The 20,579-nt window shown below is 36.5% G+C and overlaps 1 protein-coding gene across 4 annotated transcripts in view; it reads left to right on the plus strand.

Annotated features, from left to right (window-relative positions):
* Window positions 1–20,579, plus strand: part of EPHA6 (EPH receptor A6) — a 515,545-nt gene that overhangs the window by 389,159 nt on the left and 105,807 nt on the right. For all 4 annotated transcript variants that reach the window (XM_087755983.1, XM_087755985.1, XM_087755984.1 and 1 more), the window contains 2 exons: window positions 2,215–2,340; window positions 11,341–11,526. In XM_087755983.1, coding sequence (XP_087612109.1) covers window positions 2,215–2,340; window positions 11,341–11,526 — 312 coding nt within the window. The remainder of the gene's footprint in view (window positions 1–2,214; window positions 2,341–11,340; window positions 11,527–20,579) is intronic.

Genomic DNA, 20,579 nt, shown 5'->3' on the forward strand with positions numbered 1-20,579 from the left:
TGCTTGTTCCTGTTCCCAGATTTGTCATGTCCACTCTTTACATTCTATGCTTCTGCTGTGTGCAGAAGAAAACCATCTCGTGTTCATCCTTTCTCTCTCCCTTGGGAGCCTGGTGTGAGTCAGGGGAAGATTTCAGGAAATAAACTCTTTGAAGGGAGTTAGAAAGGGGTCTGTGATCTTGCTGATAATATGACATCCCATGATGTCTGGTGTCATCCCCATTTCTGTATGATGTGTGTACTCTACAGGCAGTGGTCCAAATGGCTGTTGCACACTACTTAATGAAACCCAGTCACATTCATGTATCCTGAACATGTGTTCTTCACCTAATGCATCTAGGCTCATCAGATAATGAGCTGCTTTAGACTCAGATACTAAGTAATAAGAGGAAGAAGGCTGAGAGGTACTTAAGTCTTTTAGAAGAGATTCTCTGGACCAAGTTGCAGTACCTTCCTCTTATCCTGATAAGTTGATGCGTTATCCACATCAACTTCTGTTAATGAATTGCAAATTTTCCAGAACTTAATCACCACATGGCAGCAGCCTAAAAAAATTCCCATCCAGATAGTCCAAGAGAAACAACATGAGTTCTTGGATGTGCCATACTCAAGAACACAAGGGATATTAGCCATGCCAGAAAATGATGGCTTGCTGGAGCCTGCCAAAGCAATCTGGCACCAACCCACTGTCACCACTGCCATCTCCAAGGAAGCAGACAGAAATTACTGAAGCCTTGTAAATTGATTTGGATATTTTTGTTCTCATCTTGCACCTGGCTCTCTGGTTGTTCAAGCTGATCAGAAGAGAACAAAGCAGCACAGTCCTCCAGGACCCATCCTGAGAGCAAAGGATCTCAAAGATTGGACCTGTTTGGCAAAAGGAATGTTCAGCCATCCACCCGTAAATGAAAGGAGTGAATTAGAAAGCACTGTTTTCAAAGTAAAGGACAGATTGCCTAAATTGTCCAAGGAGCAGCAAAGGGGAATATAAATTGGTCTGGCAGTAATCACTGTTAGTCTTCAGGATCTGCTTTTCCCGATATCTTTGAGCCCTCACTTGACGTCTCTGTAGACAGTCTTTCAAGTGACCAACACAGAGCGCGTATTTTCTCTCGTGACTTGCTGCGTTGTCCAGATTTACCAGCTCTACTTGAAGCATTCTTTAAGGATGTGAGCTAAGTGCAGAGACTCCAAGGAGCCTCTTCAGACTGAAATACTAAATAGCATTTAGAAAGAAAATCCTTACAATAAAAAAAAAAAAAAAAACAAAAAAAAAACAAACAATAGAATGTACTTTATCTTACTCAAAATAGCATTTTCCTTAAAACTTAGCTAGGGCTATTATTTTTTGCTAAGCAGAAGTTTCCAAAAACTTTATTGTCCTCTTCACTTTCCTGCCTGAAATGCTATACCTCCGGAGATGCTTGTGTACAGCTGGGACACAGACAAAACAGCATAAGAGTTTGACACTATCTTATCAGTTGAATACCAAAGACTGAGTTTTCTAAAGGCCTTTGACTTTTTGTTCCTGTGGGACAGGATAAACTCTGGGACCTGTGTAGCTAGCAAACATGACAGTAACTAAAGGTATAAATAACATTCAGAGAACCTAATACCCAGATTTTCTCCGTTCTTTACACTAACACTGTTTATCAGTTATCATTGCAAGCTGAAAGGATGTTTGATGTAACAATGCACTGCAGCAATCCTGAAGAAGTATCCATGCTTTCCGTCATCCAGAACACCTCAGGAGATCTGAGCAGGGTCCAGCAGGACCTTGCTCACAGTTTCAGCCAGTACTTTTGAATGCTTTTTCTAGTGTTGGGTTGGCAGAGGCTTATCCTCTGTCTATGGAGTTGTAACACCCAGCTCTTTAATGTCTCAGAAGCCTCACCTAAAAAAGCCACTTGAAGGATAAGAGGAAATGCTTAAGTCTGTGCCCAGCCAATCTTTGAAGGCCCTGGTGCTGCCAGCAAATGGGGCCAACTCATGTGCATTCTACAGTTGGTTTCTGTGAAATCATAGGAAGCATTAGTAATTTTGGGTCATTATCCTCTTCTGTTGGGTTCTGGAACTTCAAATGTGGAAGATTTAATATATTATTTCCAATCCTTTCAATTGTCTAGTCAACCAAAAATAAAAAGAGAAAACCATATTGTTACAGTGCATAAATGTCAAGGAATGCTTGATTCCTAGTATTCTCTCTTTTTTGCAGTACGTTTCCCGGGAATCAAAACATATATTGATCCAGACACATATGAAGACCCATCTCTTGCTGTCCATGAGTTTGCAAAGGAGATTGATCCGTCAAGAATTCGTATTGAGAGAGTTATTGGGGCAGGTAAAAGTACACCCACTTTAAAAAATGTCTAGACATGGATAGGCTGCTTTTCTCAAGTCACCATGATAGTGCAAGTGGTGAAGTACAGTACAAAATGTAGGCATATTTCTCTGATAGCACCATTTCACTCTCAGTTGTGATGTACATGAAATATTTTATTTTGCTAATATTCCAAATGTGGGTACATTCAAATAAGGAGTTCTTGAGAGGCAGATTCTCCAAAGTGACAGGCTTATCCCAAACCTTTTTTAAGGCTTTATCAATTTTTTGGGTAAGATTGGGTTTTGTTTTGGTTTGGGTTTGTTTTGGTTTTTTTTTTTGGGGGGGGGGGCATTGCTTTGTTCCAAATGTACTCAAAACACTCCGTCACTCAGCATTTGCCATAGTTAGTGTCACATATTCTCTGTCACTGAGGGGGAGATTAGATCAGAATCTCTTTCTTGGGGGAGATAAGATCAGAAGATAGAAGACTGAGTAAAAAACATTATCAAATAGAAAATAGGAGGAGTACCAGGGGAAAAGGAGAGGCTGGCTTGGAACAGGCTTTCCTGTAGCTGTGTGGAGAAGGATCATTGGCAGAGAGGGGAAAGAGGAAGCTCTGATGAGAAGGTGCAGACAGTATGAAAGGTGACATGGAGCTGGGAAGCAGAATGAATGGGAAAAATAGCTGCAGGTTCTCCTCTTACATCCCTGTTTGTCTTTGTCCAAGTGTGCGGTGGGGACAGAGAGGAATTACATCTGAACAATTGTTTTAGACCCTGTTCTCATCTATGGGGTGTTTACCTTCAGTGGAGAACATCTCACTTGGGATGTGGGCCATTTCACAGCTATTTGAAAATAAGTTTCAGAAGCTCATTAATCCTGTATGTATATTGGGCTTTGTTTTCTAAGGGAGATAACATGCCCCTTCTGTTTTCAGGGATCTTACCTTTGCTAATGTACTATCTTTATAGGCATGTCTATTCTGTGCATTAAGTGTTATCCCCTTGTCTTAACTTTGGTTTAATTGTCAGGTTTTACTACTCGGGAAAGTGCTGTGCAAGTGTTCCCATGCATTCACTTTTGGAAAGCCTTTGCATGGATAAGGGCTCACGGCTGCTGCCTAGAGTTCACTAGAGGTCCTGGTGGCAGCTCAATGGTGACAGAAAGCACACCTTTGTGGTAAACACAACAAAAGTGAAATACTTGAAAAGATCAGAGTCTTGTAAAACCAATTCTTTTAACTTATGTTCTGCCTCTCTAGGGCAGATAGCGTTTCATTATTGACCAGGTCCTGAGATTGTTTGCTCTCTGTTTTACCCAGTGTAGTTCACTGAGGACTTAGAGAGACAAGGCTAGACAAGGGCCTTACAAAGTTACCTAACTAGTGGATCTCAATGCGTGGCTTGTGACCAACATGTCATTCAGAAGGCCCACCAACATTTCTCACAGTTATAACAAATTAAAACAAAAACCAGACTGACAAGGAAAGTCTGAAGTTCCTGTGATGCATTACATCCTCTGTGTTGTTACCCGCACACTGTCAACGGCTGGGGAGCATTAATCATTTCTCAGCCCCAACAGAAAGGGAAGGTGGGAGAGCTAAGGGTCTGTGTTAGAAATTTTGATGAACATAGAAACAGAATCCTGAGCTCTAATTCCAGTGCTGAAATTTAATTTCTTGCTGTGAAAGATATTAACACAATACCTGTCTTCAGCTTACACAATATGGATATTTCTCTGTGTCCTTAAGATATTAAGAGTGACTAAGTTTGGTAAATTGCTGTCTTAAAGGTATTTATAATACTGACTATACAGATGTTTTGTCTTCACCTCACTGTAATTTTATTTCAGTAGGAGTCATTAGTATGTTCCATACTCCAATTCCCGTCTTTGAGCTATCCATTTTGGGCTTTCTTTAACAATGCCGTTTTATTACTTACTAAGTAAATGCTAACATACAAATGCTTCTTTTTTACCTTATTTACTTTCTCTAACTCTAATACCATCAAGAAAAAAATAAAATAATTCATAGTACAACAGACTGCAAAAATCAGAGTTATATCTTGTAGAAGGGCATCAGTGGAAAAAAAATATTTTAATTTGCTCATAGTGAGCCCACCAAAGAACTCGTGCTAGCAAATATTGTCAGGAAAATTACTATCAGAAAACATAATGCACTGTGATCCTTCTTTTTTATCTTTGTTTCCTATATCTTAGTCACTTGAGAAAGCAGAGGTATTTTTCAGTTGAGATCCCTCATTTAATGATACGTTACTACACTGATAGCAATGGAAATGTCTCCAAGTGTTGCTAAGAAGTGTTTTATGCACTAGAAAATGTCATGCAAATAATATAATAGAAATAAAACCTGGTCTGTTAGCAAACGGGAGAGAAAGTATTGACCTGAAAGTAAGAGAAAATTCTGTTTCATGCTGCAGTCCATATCGCTAGAGTATTTTTGAGTTTACCTGATTGCTTAAGCTAGATAATATGTAGCTGGCACTGTGCACCATTGGAATTATGAGCTTGGGAGAGCCCCCGGAGGGCTGACTTCTGCAGAAAACATTCTATCCGATTTCTTTTATTTCTTCCTTTTCTTCAGACATACTATAGATATTGATGTCTTAGATTATAAAGCATATTGAACTACATTCAGCACTGGTATAACTGCTGATTTCAAAGGAGTTGAGTACGACAGACAAGGATTGAGCTTATTGATTTTAGTTCAGATGAAAATTGTGTCCTTATTCTCAATTTAATTCATTTATGAAAATTCTTTACTCAGCTTCTCTCTCCCTTTTCTTGTATGCATGGAAGTGAATTTTTGCCTTCTTTGACATATTTTATTTTTATATTTTTTATCTTCTAAAATTACTTTGGGTAATCTCCCGTCTTCAAACATATTTGCCTAGCAGGACTTGCAAACTGGTTGCAATGAAATTTAAACCCATTTCCATGCAGGCAAGATACAGGTTAAATACCATGCCTGAGGCACGCAGAGTACAAATTCTCACAGAGTCCTTCAATAGCTGCTAGGGGACATAACATATCATTGTAATTCACAGCAGTCCTAAAACTTCTTTATGCCTTCTCTCTAATTCTGGATTAAACATTGCAAACAGATATAGAATGGATTTCTTATCATAGGAGAATTACTTTTAAAAGATGTTTACAATTTTTACCTAAGTGAAACAAAAAATTAAAATCTTTTACAAAATGAAACATTAAAATCTTTTAAGGAGTGAATTAATAAATGCATTTCTTAAATTTGGTTTTTTTGAACATTTTATTTTGATCAATGATTTTCATTTTGAATTTCTGTAACTTTAATTTTAAAAAAAAAATTATTTCCATTCAAGAACTAAAAGTTTTCATTTCGAAAATGTCAAAGTGGAATATTGCAAATACCTGAAATTTTTTTTCTAGCATTTCTGGTCAAGAAATTTTTGAAACTGATCTTTTCCTGAAAGCAGTTTCCAATTTGGTTTTTCAATGGAAAAGTCATGTCCAAAAGCTCTTGACAATTCACTAGTTGTAGTGCAGATGGCTTTGACACTCAAGGCAAGTATTTTTTCTAGTTTCTCTTTTCAGCCTACCTAACTCTGTTCCCAAGTTATCTTTTGAAGTATTTGGTAATTATAATCTTGGATGATGTGAATTGGAAATGTACATTATATTATTTACCACTGAGTAATCTATCTGAGGATGATACCATAAAATCAGAAGTAGTATTTTCAACTAAAGCTACTGATTTTCTCATTTCTGATTACAGCACAGTTAAAAGTTAAAATCTCCTAACCGCTCCACTTACCTCAGATACACGTATACTATAGACTTGAAAAACAAAAACTTCCTATTCATTATTTTTGTCCTATATTTCAGTCTCTGCTTAGAAGTGCAAAATCTAAGAGCCTCTGAGTGTATTTACCACTTACGCTTTGTTGTGCAGGTACATCTGAATGCTGCACAAGACATTGGGATTTCTCCGCAATCACTTATTAGCCATGTTATACAGAGAATTTGGTCTGCTCCTTTGGTGCCAAGTACTAGTAACATAAGGGTAGTACTATGTGATACAAAAAAAGAGAGCAAATATCTAAAATTGTTGTTTACACACTGACTGCTCTACATAATGATGTTTTTCTATCAGATGCTAAAAACAGGTTCAGAGGAGGTGGCAACAAATGGTCAAATTGAAAAAGCAGCAAGAGCTTCAAGCAGTAACAGCAGATTGGAAAATAGCCTTTAGCAGCTGCAAAGTTTAAGATGACACTTGGCCTGCAACAGTCCAAGACATCATAGCCAAAATAAAAAGAGAATGTCTATACATTTAGTTGTAGATTTAATAAATATTCCTATTGCAAGTTCATATCATTAGGCAGGTAATAATAAGAAATGCAAAGCAGCAACAATTTAAGAAAGAATGCTGAGCTCCCAAGATTACTTTGAGAAAAAAAGAATTAGTGCAATCTCTTGTTGAAATTCTTTTTCAAGTCCTCCTAGTGGACATTTACGGAGCTGATGTTTTTGAATGCAGCCACTATATTCTATGGAGCCAGTTAATTGAAACTTTGATCTCAGCTCTCCCAGTCTTCCCCTGTGGCATGCTTTTGGTGTTCCAGTACATCTGCAAACTCTCTGAATTAGTATCCTTCCTTCTGGTGCTTTGGTGAAAATAAAGCAAGTAAAATACAGACTTTGCAAAGTCCTTTCTAAATTATTCATAGTTTACTTAGTCCGTCTGACGCAAGAGACCTGGATTAAAATAACAATATCTGCACATAAATCCGGATTCAAGATGGATATGTAGTCAGGTTACTTCCCCTGCGTGGCTTCCCATCTCCTACCTTACATCTGGTTCATCTGAGAAAAAAAAATACTGTTTTGTAGACCTTTTGATTGAATGAAAGTTTATCCAGGTTAATAGCTGTTAATGGTCTCTTTTGTTAGTCTTTGAATAGCTTCTGCGGATACCTTGGTTCAAACTCGGGGTAAAGGCAGTAGGGGAAACAGTTTACAACCAAAATGAAAATTGCAGTTTGATCAAATATTCATAATAGCAAGCAGAACCTATTTGTAAGTGCTTAGCTTATGTTTCTCATGGTAATAACAACTAAATAAACAGGTATTAGTGAAATTCACATTCTAGTAATAGTTACTGTGTAAATGCTGAAAATGATCAGTCCATTCCCTTTTATTTTATCCACTACTTATGACAAATTTTACTATTGTTTAATTTGATATTGTATCTTCTTGGATTCAAAACTCTTGGCCGAGTTTTTTTTATCACTAGTATCAAATATTCCATGAGATCTCCTATTGGCTCATTACAAAGATCCCTGGGTGCCTTTTTGCCAGTTCCCACAATTTTCCATCTATTCATTGCTGTAGATTTTCTTCAGATGGTCCCTTTCAGCCACTCTTCATATTGAGCTTGCTGCACCTACTGACATCATATCATTTGATTTTGTCCTGTCCATGACACGTTTTTCTGCCCCATCACTTCTTGCTTTTTGGTTTAAGGCTTCAGCACCTCTTCATGGAAGGAATTCCCAGAGGTACTTTGTCAAGTCTGTCTTAAAAGTTACAATTATCCTCTTATTTTTTGTTAAAATGTTGAAACTCAAGGAAGAGGCCAACTCCAACTTTTCAGAGAGAGTACACTATATTCTTTTTATAATCTAAATCTTCTGCTGGTTCTCCCACATGTCTAATGACTAAAACTGGGGAAAATGAGTTCAGCTGTATTTGGTGCTGTGACCTTGCAGGTGTATCAACAGCAACTGTCTGTGTTGTAAGACATTTGTTTTGATCCCATGTAGTAATACCAGAATGCATATCAGACTTTTAAGTGCCTGACTGTTCCTGTTTCATTTTAAATAATACATATGCTATGACTGAATGAGAAAAGGGATGTGTGGTTCACACAGGGTAAGTTGCTAGACTGCTCAATTAGCTTATTTTTGTATAACATACAGTAAGATGTGCAGGGTTCATATAAGCCAGGGATTATTTACACTTTATTAAAACTGAACAGACAATGAACTCTATCTTTTTCTCTGCATATCACCAGCTTCTTCCCTGGAGCAAGGAAAGATGTCGACTTCATTGACATCTGGCTCTTAGCTTCTACTTATTACACATGCAATCATGAACCTTTACTGCTGCGGGGTCAACATTTGTCTTGTTTATCTTCAAACTCGAGCGATGAGACTTAGATTCTTAGATGTTAAAAATCCCTTTTGTTGAATACATTCCCCTTTGACTTTAAAAACATTCAAAATTCTTTATCTGAACAGAAGTGTAGAAAAAATACTCTGGGACGAAATCTTGTCAAACTCTTTCTTAGTGTAAATAGTTCAGTGCTTTAAATTATATCATTGATCTCCATCTAGTCTAAACCAGAACTAGAAGTTATTACACATACCTTAGGTTTCTAAATGTAGTAACTGTCTGTTCTGTAAGCTGATGATCACTTACTGTCTGTTTGACATCAAGCCACAAAAAAATTGCTGTTAGTCTTTATGTTTACCACTTTATCAATCCCAGTATCCAAGGGGAGTGAAATTTCTTTCTACCTGTACAAATCATGCATCCAAAAAAGGGAAAAGAAACAGGTCAGGGAGAAGACACAACGTTCCTTCCCCTGCTTTGGATATTGTACAGATAATAAATCTTGGGATTGTAAGTCCTTCACTTGCCTCCTTCAGTTTAATTCATTTCAAAACACTTGATGAACAGCCCTTTGCAGTCCCGGAGGTATGTATGCCATTATTTCTGAAATTCTGAAGTTGTAGTACTCTTGTATAATCTTATAATAGCAAAACAATTTATTCTATAACCCATGCTTTCCAAATTATTCTCAAAAATGAGATTTTGCAGTTCTGCAGAATCATTGGTCATGAAATCTCTTTAAAAATTTGGATATTAAGGCTCTAGTATTTTTGCTTTTCACTGTTTCATCAAGAGAAAGAAATTGGAAATTTTTCTCCTTTTAGGCATTTAAGTTTGAAAAGCCAGTAAGATGCAATAAGGTCATGGCTTTAGAGACGCGTTCTAGCTCTGCTGGATGTATCACAGAATAGAATATTGATATACCATGTCTCCTTCAAAACATTCAGGTTTCATGACTTTGTTTTATGGTAGGACTTTAGAAGTCCAAATTAGCTACAACTTTTTCAGTGGCAGTAGTCAGGTAAACAAATGTTTAAGGAGAGCCTTCTAAGAGCTAAACGGACAAAATCATATAGGAAGATCCCTACCCAACTTCCCCTTTTGTCTAAAGATTCCCAGAGTATTAGTCTGATGGCATATATTTTCACGCATATGCACACATCTTCAGTGACGAACATGCTTTGATGTATTTTTAAAAATTAGGTAGAAATAAAACAAATGGAGTTTTCTTGGTAGAAAGAAGACCGAGGACACTTAGCTTTTGTTAGCTCTTTAAGAAACTGCTAATTTATTTAGAGGTTATGTTCAGCATCTGTTAATTGTACTCTTGCACTTGATGATGTCTCTGTTTTGAAGTGAAAGAGAAGCTATGAAATTGGTTTTTTAATCCCTGCAGTCTTCCTGGATCTTATAGGCTAATAAAACCTTGTTTTATTTTAGTGGAAGTGACAGAACCTAATAAAATAAAAGCTGTATGACAATATCCATTCTAATCCTATAACATCAGGGGTTATAATATTCTGAAGAGAAGCTTCTATCTTTAAGGCCTCTCTCTTCTAGATTTGGTTCATATCTGAAGACACACTGTTACAGGATAGAGGTCTCTTGTTTCGTTTTCTTTTGTTCTGTCCTTACAGTTTAAGGAAAACTAATTCAGACAGCACTCAATGGAGGGGGTAACAAATTATTTCCTCCAGTTAAATATATATCTGTTTATGACTCATGTTTTGTTTTTCAACAGTTCTGATTCCAAAATGACTGGGGTAGAGAATTTAGTTTTGCTATGGAAGTACCCTGCGCTGAGAAGTGCTTTGAAATATTTTTGTGAATAATGTTTTTTCATTTACTGGATCATGAGCCATTGAAAACTGACTTGCAGGCATCCAGAGTATACTTGGTAGGGGCTTTAAATAACTTTTGAGTGGCTTCAAGATCAAAGTAAAGTTGTGATTTCTATACAACCTTAATGAGTAAATGTGTAAAGGGAATGCAAGGAGACATGCGTTCTTCAAAGGCCCTACATACACAGGAAAACATCAGGTGAAGCAAGCTTTGAGATTCCTCTCATTACGCAACTCAGTCCTGATTTGCCAAAACTGTTGGCCTTTGGCTGTCTGAACAGTGAAATATGTAATTAATTTCAAGTAGGTGTGTAAGTCCATTTAAATCATATGCGAGTGCATTTCTAGGGCATAATAGCATTAATTGCATTTTAAATGCTTTCTACAACTAGAGGATAGGCAGGTATTCTGATATTCTCACAGCATTTCTTTATGCATCTTAGTGCATGATACCCCTATAGGTAGATATTGCTATAAATATTTTAGATAGGTATTTTGTAATCATTAGAATTAAAATCTAAGTGTTATTACATTTCTTCCTCATAGCATGGTCAGTTATATCACAAGCATATTGATATCAAAGTTCAGTCTCAAAGTGTCAATAAAGCAAGGTGAACCACACTGTGGAAGGCAGATGGTTTGGCTGTTGCAGTGAAAGTACAAGTCCCCATGATCTCATGGTGTGGCACAAAGGAAAGGTGATTATTTGTTGTGAAGTAATGCTGAATATTTTGCTTTTCTGGGATGTGATGAAACTCAGGAACTTGAATATCCCATCCATTATTTCTCCATCCACTTCTATGGAATGTGTGAGTTTCTTGAATATTTATGCATTCTTGTTTCACTGACAGCTACAAATAACTCTGAACTATTAAAAAAGACAGCTTTTAAGACAGCTATTGAAGGTTATTTTGAAAAAATACGGTATTTAAGTTCAGCAATACAAACCGTACTGTAGTTCTTCAGGCACTCTGTATGATCTAACAAATTTTATGTATTTAAGGTGAGTTTGGAGAAGTATGCAGTGGACGTCTGAAGACACCAGGAAAAAGAGAGATACCTGTTGCAATTAAAACTCTAAAAGGCGGCTATGTGGACAGACAGAGAAGAGATTTCCTGAGAGAGGCTAGTATCATGGGACAATTTGATCACCCAAATATAATTCGCCTTGAAGGAGTTGTTACCAAAAGTAAGTTACTATTAATAGCTTTTTATTGTTTTTCCCATTCTATGTGATTTAGTATCAAAATTAAGCATTACTTCCACATTCAATATGGGCTGCAATTCTCAGAAATTATCCAAATCATGAAGTTCAGCAGAAACTGCAGAGTTTGGGACCATAATAGGAAATTCATAGCCTATCTGTTTTCAATTAGAGATGTTTCATTTTTATTTTTTAATAAAAATCCTCCTCATTCAAATAAAGTCTTTACAGGTTCTTATGAGATAGGACTGTAGAGTTTGCTCATAGGCTAGTGGAATACAGTAGAGAAAACCATAAATGTAACTGAGTTGACAATGAAGTCAAATCATCATGTCAGGCAGCAGCTATAGTCTTCTTTTTCCACAAGCACTCACTCTTTATTTGGTTGTGTTTTACTGATTTTGGTACCAGAAGAGATCTATTTCATATTTTAAAGAAATAAAATGTAAACTCTTTTAAACTTATTGTACACTTGCAAACAATTCACTAAAATTCCAGAATAATCTATGAAATGTCTTACTCTTTATAACTATTGCAGCTGCCAAGAGATATCCCTTGCCTCTGAAATCTAGCATTTTTAGCGGGGTTATGGCCTTTTCTGAAATGCTGAAATATCCAGTTATCATTTAAGTATTAAGTAAAAGTCTTATTAACATGCATGTAATTTCTTTAATGCCAACTTTTTGCAGTAATGAATTAAAAAACTCATAATGTATACTCTTCTCAAAATTAATCATTGCCTCAACTAAGCCATGTTGTCTGCTGATTTGCAGTACTTATATTTTTCTTTTAAAGATCAAGTGTTGTGTGCATAAAACAATGATGTCCTCTTACCATCACAGTAAACACAATAAATATGTTATGAATATTTCCTCTTTCACCTCATTACAATAACAAAAGCTATGTTTGGAAAACACAGTGTACTAGAACAAAGAGAAAATTACATCTCCTGAACTCATGTCATTGGAATGGAATTTCAATAGGTTTACAGGACGACGTTCTTCAAATCTGTCTCTCTGTGGTACTAAATTAAGATGAAAAGGATCTTTTTCTTTTCCTTCACACAGTATTGCAAGGATAAATTCATTATTATTTAAGAATGTTTGGTTACTAGACTAACAGAATCCATTATGTTGCAGACTTCTGGAAAGATATGGCTTAGTCTCCTCCATTGCTCTCCCGTCAGTAACTGCTCTGCTGACAACAAACAAGAACATGAGTTAATACTGGCTGAGCAGCATTGGAGATCTTTGTCAAGAGATGTAAATATGTAGGAACTTAATTGAATTTAGCTTCGTGTTTCATAATGAGCAGCATAGCAGCAATTAAATTCCACCAGTCTTCACCAACATGGGCAGTTTATGAACCAGTATGACAGGTATGACTAGGATTCACATGGTGGATCTAGTAGTGTATGTCTCATTTGTGAAAAAGGCTAATGACTGTGATTTACCAACATTGTTTAAATGCAATTAGATGGTGCACGCAGAGTACAGTATAATGTATTTGGCAATGGCATGATTGTTTAATCTTTGCCACATTTATAAATTTTCTTTCTGTAATGTCTCATCATCAGTCTAGGGAGAAATGAAGATTGCATTAAGAAACCAGAAACAAACAGATAAATCAGTGCTCCAACATTAGATTATTTGTTATTGTATTATTTTTTTTGGAGTGTTTGCTTAGAGGTAATATAAAAATAGTAGGTGTTACTGATACAGTCACACTGTCCTATAAAAACATGATATAAAATGCGTAGAGAAAGTTTGAAAGAAAATATTTTTGGGTCAGGCATGTTTCAAAAAAATAAAACAATTTTACAGCAATAATTATAGAATGAAAAGATTATATGAGTTATTAACAAATTTCACCCTAAGGCATGGAAAGTGCAAGTTATATAAAGTGTAAAGGGCAAAGTTGTGCAGTACAGCTCTGCTGCAGGGAAGAAGCTAGGAGACAGGCTGAGCAATGGACACACACATTCTGCTCTGCTCCTCTTTTGCCAGTTTATCTTTAGGATGTTGCCTTGCATTTATACTGCCCCATCTGTGGTATTTAGAGAATAACATGGCTTAAGCTGGGAGCGGAGCAGTTACCTTGCATTTCACTAAATCCTAAATCTAGGATTGCACAAGCCAACATGGGACAGAAATTTTCTGTAACTAAAAGGTGTGCTGTAAAAGTGAGACAGAACCTTGTCCTAGCCAAATTATTTATGTAATGACAGCATGATTAAAAGGTGTGTTGTGTTAAAACTTAGATTAATAGCAGCAGAAACTATTTATCTGATGTGCATTACAGTTCCACTAACCCATAAAGGCACATCGGATGCAGTAAATTTGATTAATAGACATGTAATGCTGTTCTTAGCACATGCTTTCCTCTTTGTAACCATTAGTCATTAACTTCTAGCAGTTGCTGATATATATTGCATCAGTTTGTAAGCGGTACCTTCCATTACAGTGCCATTGACTATTGAACAAAAAAGAAAAAGGATTTGATGGTAATAAGCAGAAGTACCCTACCAAGTCAATAGCTGTTGACTGGGGCTGTAACAAATTTGCCTGTTCATTACAAATGAGACCTTTTATCTGGTGCTACCAGCTAAGCAGATGTTAACTTTTAAATGCTACTGTTTTCAAAATCGCTATGGAATACGTACTGTACAGGATGAAAAAATGCTAAACTAAGCCTGCTCAGAAGTAGGTCTGAAACAGATTTTTAATCCCCTTTTCTGATTGCTTCATTTCTCATTTGTCCTAACTGCGATCCCTAATCACAGAGAGCAGTAGGCAGAACAGTTGCTGTAGCACAAGCTTTCTGTTAGCAGAGAGTTCATTTCAAGGGCAATTTGCCTGGCCAAGGCAGATACACCGTAGCAGAGAATCCGGATCCCATAGTTGGCTTATATTGCTAATCAGAAGTCACAAGGCAAACTTTATTCCTGTTTGGTTTGTTTTAGCAACACCATTCCTTGCATGGTTTGCCACAAAAGGCTGCTTATTGCCTTGCAAATTGATAAGAGATGCTCAGGCACTTTATAAAAACACCCATGTTTCCCTTTCAAGTCATATTAGCACAGTGATAATTTTTGGAGCTCTTCTTGGGTGTGTCAGGGCATGCTCAGCCAAGTTGTATGTCATTGTCTAAGCTGCTGCTATTTCATAAACAGATATAAGAAAAACAAAACTTCTTTCTCCAGCACGAACATATGTAACCAACATTGAGATGGGGGCTATATAGAACGAAGATGTGTCTTCCACTTGTACATCATGTTGAAGTCTGTGTTGCAGACTTTCCATGATAAGTCTGTAAAGTAATCTAAAGCTAGGCTTACAGCAAACTCCTGCCAACCTAACTATATCTACAAGAGACATCCAAAATGGTCTCTGATTATTGTAACTGTACTGGAAGAAATCATTGGTGTTACACTAGCCAAACTGGAATCTATAGTTAGTTTAGCTTGATGGTATCTTACACAGCAGTTTAAATCACAGCCTTGTCAGTACTGTGTAGTACTGTGTCGATACAAAATATCAACACATGCAAGGCCTTTATTGTAGTCATAATCTTAGTTTGTTCCTCTCCCCCTCAGACTTTACCCCAAATAACTTTCAATTGCTAAAATTAATTTCTAAGCAATTTTTTCCATTTCTGAACTTTGACTACTGGAGGATTTGCACCTGTCACATTTACAAGAGGAATCTTGTAAAGGCATTCATTTTCTTTAAAAACATTCTGTATATTGTTATTCTCCAGAAGAATTTTCAAATTAATCCCTTCACAAAAGGACAATGAATGAAGACAGCATCTAGATTTTTGGTTCTGTGTAAGCTCACATCTCCATAACATGAAGTCTGGGTTTGGAATGACACCTTCAACTCCCTTATTGTCTCCTCACTGTTTTGCTCTAGTGACTTTCAAACTGTGCATGCTATCGCAGTTCTGAAATCTTTAGTCAGTCGTCTGGCAGATTAAATTCAAAGCTTTAATCATTTAGTTTCTTTTTAAATTATTGTATATAGTACAATACAAGAAGAGTCCTGAGGTCAGTGTACCTTGCCTTGTCCCTGAGGAAGGCCAAGCAGCAGCGTGATCCTCTTTCACTACAATTGCAGTATGTAGCTTTTCATATCTGACCCATTTTTCATTTATCAAAAATGCAGGAGATAACAATGAATCTTTTTTTCAGTGAAGACATTGTTTTCTAGGCCTTTGAGCCCACAGTGTAATGAATCTAATGTTGCCTTTTTCTTCAACCTGGTAACAGGTTGAGACTATTGAGTTAAGAATTCATTTTGGAAGGTGACATACTTTGCAGTACGTGTGTTTATTACACACAGCATTGTATACTTGGCTGTTATGCAAATGGATTGAGGAAATTTTGTGGCAGTGTTTATAGCATTTCTGCCTTGGTCATGGATGGTGAAATTGTACTCCCAAGAAATGTTATTATGCAAAGTTTAAATGTTGATCTTTTAAGAGTTAAGTTGTGACTGTTTGAAGTAGGCTACACCATGATAGCTTACAAAATATGATTATGATTATACACCAAAAAAATGTGATCTACATTACAGTATTTATCATTGATTCCTGAAAAGTAAAACCTTTAGGGCCAACAGAAAACATACAGTGTTAATAAATTCCATGTTAGGATTATAGTATTGTTTAGATTATAGTATTGTTTATAACCTAGAGTGTAACCAGTTTTAAATCTTGACATTTACTTCTGTCAGTAATCTCAGTACATCATTGAAGACATCACTGGCATCTCCAGGCAGAGATGTACTTGTTGGAGGCCAAAATGGCTTCAGACCCACCCCTTGAACCCACCCCTTGCACTGGCAGGCACTTACACCTGCCTTATGCACCACAGATAGACAGCAGGGTATGAAGACATTATTCATCCCTGAATATCTTCCGTTCTGCTTATGACACAGAATGGTGGTGAGACTGTATGTGTGTCATATTAGCCAGTGGGCTTTACATGGCATTAGGCATAAAGCTGAATTTGTCTGATGAAGCATATTGTAGCTGTGCACATAATGATACACAAAACAGAAGAATTTCAGTTGTGTTCAGTAAGTGGAGCCATAAATTTAAATTTGGCTCACTGCCTTTATTTTCCTTTGTATTGTGTTTCATAGATAAATATCACAACACATTACTCAATTCAGTGTTGTTGTGGCCAGCAAATGAACGCAAAAACCACAACCACCACCTGCCCTGTTAGCCAAATTTACTAGATCCATTTATTAAAATATCATCCAAATAAAGAGTTGAAAGTTGGAACTGTGGACTTGACTGCTGTAACACAGACAAAACTAAGTATCTATAGCATTCTTGCAAAATAGGTTACCCTTCATGGACTGGTATTTGAAGAACATAATTAATGTTGTTAGTACTGAGTTATCTTTACACATGCACACATGCATGAGAATATTTCAGATAACACATACAAACTACCATGCATTCCATTTGTTGAAGGTTACTGCCAAAAATTAAGAATACACAGTACTTGATTCTCCTGAATGACACATACTTAAAAGAAATTGACTTTTAAACCACTGGAAAAAGTAAATTTTTCTTTCATTGATTACAATCTGAGATTTTTTTTGCAAAAATTAAAGGGCCATTATGGTTTCCTGGAGTTCAAATCAGTCACATTTCCATGTTTTGCTTTTCTGTTTTGCAGCTAGCAAGCTATACATTGTAACTGTCAACTCTGCTGTAACATCTTTCACAGGACGATAAGCAATGAAGAAAAAGCATATTGTCAAACAGTCAAACAGCCAACATCTTGTTAGCAGCGGCTTAATCTGACCATGATACAGTATCTAACATAACTAAACTTTTATAATTCTACTTTTATAAGAAACAGGATTTCACTTTCTTCAGGATCCTTTGCCTTCAGATGTCTGTATTCAGACATGTAGGACCTGACTTTCAAAGATATTTAGATGCTTTGATGTGAGATGTGGTTCTAGTAGAAAAATAGGTGACAAAAATCATTCTTACCAAGAGCCATAAAAAGATAAAGTCTTGTAGATAAGAAATGGCCAGATTTGGTCATCAATTTGGTCATCAATTTGCCTAATTAGCATAATTATTAATTGCAAGTGATTGCATTTCCATATCTCTTCTGAATAAGGTATGCAATTTCTTCCTCCACCATTAAAGTAAAGAAGAACATGGTACAATAAGTTAAAGGGCAAGATAGTTACAGTGTGTAGATGATATATGAAGGCTTGGGGCTTTTTTTAACAACTGTAACCAGAAGATTTAATGAATAACAGAGGGAGACAAGATTGCATGTGCTGACAGGTTTGCTGCAACAACATGGCTGATCTGTTTCCTGTGTGGGAAAACCGTATGAGCAATGGGGAGAACAATTATAAATGATAATTGCAACTGCAGTTGACAGGTAAAGGAGTGAGGGGGTTAAAGACTGTGTGTAAAGCAATCAATAATCCTGATTCACAAGCTGTGTTTGGTTGATTTATTTTGATAACTGTACATTCATTTCTTTTTCTTCATACATGTATTGATAAAGTCCTGTTGCAACTTTGTTGTTGCTAAATCTTTGCTGAGAAGTGAGGTGCTCTCACTGAAATTAATACCAAGACATGCTGAGTTTGAGAATAATTGATAAGGATAGCTAAGAGAGGTTCTGCTGTATTTTAGAGCCTAGCAAAGTCAGATTATACCAGAAGCATTATTTGGTAAGCTTCAGCCTAATTGTTAAATATTACAATACTCTCAAAATTGAAGCAGAGTTGTGTCCTTTTAAAACATAAATTAAATAAATGCTTAACTTTGTACTATTTTTCAGCAATAAAGCATTCTCTTGTAATTCACAGAATATACAGCATTGGGCTGTGAAGGACACTGAGAGGTCATCTTGTCCATCTTCCTGCCCCAAGGCAGAAACAATTATGTTTAAACTAGTTGGTATAGATGCTTGCCTATCCTATTCTCAGAAACCTCTCCTGATGAAGATTCTACAGCTTCCCTGGGCAATCTATTGAGTGTTTAACTAACCTCATACTTAACCTTCTAGTGTCAAATTGTTAAATTGATTTTTTTTTTTTTTACTGCACCTTAAGGCCATTAACACTTTCCTGTCTGTGGTGGAACACTTTTTGCCTTTCCTCTTTGCAGCAATGTTTTACATTTGTAGACCATTATAATGTCTTTATTGTCTTCGGTAAATCACCCAGGTTCTGTCAAGTCTTTCTTCATGGTATATGTTTGCTAGACCTTTGGTAATTCTTAATGCTTTCCTTTGGACTCTTTCCAGTCAATTCATATCTTTTTTAAATTATGGCTTTCAAAAGTGGATACAGTGGATGCTGAGCGTTACCTTCCTCTAGTAAACAGGAAAGAATTATTTTAAATGTGAACTGTGTTACTCATCTTTAAATATGCGTGGTTTTCAATAGCAACCATTGTTGGGTTTTATTTTGATTTATTATTACCCATAGATCCTCGTCTGTGAAACAGCTGGCTGTCTAGTCTTTCCTCCAGAATGTATTTGTGTGGTTGTTTACTGCCTTCTCCATTGATCGCTTTGTCTTCACAGAATTTTCTTCTATGTTTTCTCACACCTTTCCCTAGCATGCCAAGTCGTTTTGCCTTCTGAACCTAATCTCCAAGAGCTCCTTCCACTTTAGTGTCTTTCTCAGATTTAGAAACGCACTCTCAGTTCCAGCATCCCAGTCATTAAGGAGAAAACAGAATAGTAGCAAAAGCCCCGGACCATACTATTTGTATCTTTCCAGGTTGACAGTGAACCACTGAGGACAGTTTCCCAGCTGTTATTACCCTGATTGTGCAGTAGTTACATCAGAACAGGAAAGCATAGTGCACTGTCTTGACTGTGACTAATCTGGGACAGGTGTATATAACATTACTGTAACTCTTCTATCTGTGAGACCTATTTGTCACAGGCAGAAATTAGGCTGGCATGGTATTTGCTCTTGAGAAATGTGTGCAGGTTGTTACTTACTACACTGTCATCTTCTAAGTATTTGCAAATGTTTTAATTATTTTTTCTGGTTCTAAGAAATGAAGTTAGTCTGACTGAGTCCTCTTTCCTGTTTAATGCATTGTGTTGTGGTAAACTTCATGAGGAATAACTTGATCAAGTAAAACTGAAACTGGTGTAAGTCTTGATACTTGCAACTCTTATAACTGTCTTTTTAGTTATTATAAAGACATATGCAGATAGGCAGTAAAGGAATGAACTGGAAATCAAATTGTCATTACCACATGCAAAAGTTGTTTGTGTTCCGTTTCATCTTTTCAGTTAATTCCATATACAGACTGTAGACAGGATTTTGCTATGTGCTTCAGGGATCATCATGACTGTCACAATGACAGGTGGATACCTGTACTGCCCGGTATTTTGCTTGTGAAATACCTCCACAGTACCAGGAGCAGCATAGTGCAATTTTGGGGAGATGCAGCTTAGTTAAATGCCAGTGGACGTTACTTAATTCAGGTGTTACCATGTCTGGTTGATTAGAAAACCAGAAAAGCCAGAACACTTAAAAAAATCATACACTTACATTCATTGCAATAGCTGATTGAAATTAACCCGGAAAATCCCTTCTGTCTTAATAACTTCAGTTTTGCAAATTCAGCCAAGACCTTTGAATGATAATATAAATTTCTTGCAAGTATAGCTTTCTGTGAAAGCTCCATAATGGAGCTGTTGAGTATGAGGTTGCAAACCATGTAAAATCAGGTACAAATGGTAAGAATCTCAGAAAATGAAATGGGCAATGTGTTTGAATTGCCAAGAGAGAATAAATAGATTAAGCAGTAAGATCAGAGAGAATATTGATGGAATTAGAAAATAGCAAAGCAATGAATCATTGTGTAGACACAAGAAATTTAGTAGTTGTTCATTTGGGGCATGTTAGCTATGAAGCGTGGAAGATAAGGCAACTGAATTAGTACAGACAACAATAATAAAAAACAAATAAAATTTAGAAGAATTTCTGGTTTCTTCACTGCCAAGAGAAATTAATTTT

This window comes from Nipponia nippon, unplaced genomic scaffold (genome assembly GCF_047370975.1).
Source record: "Nipponia nippon isolate SJK-2023a ecotype South Korea unplaced genomic scaffold, ASM4737097v1 scaffold_2, whole genome shotgun sequence".
Taxonomy (NCBI): Eukaryota; Metazoa; Chordata; class Aves; order Pelecaniformes; family Threskiornithidae; genus Nipponia; species Nipponia nippon.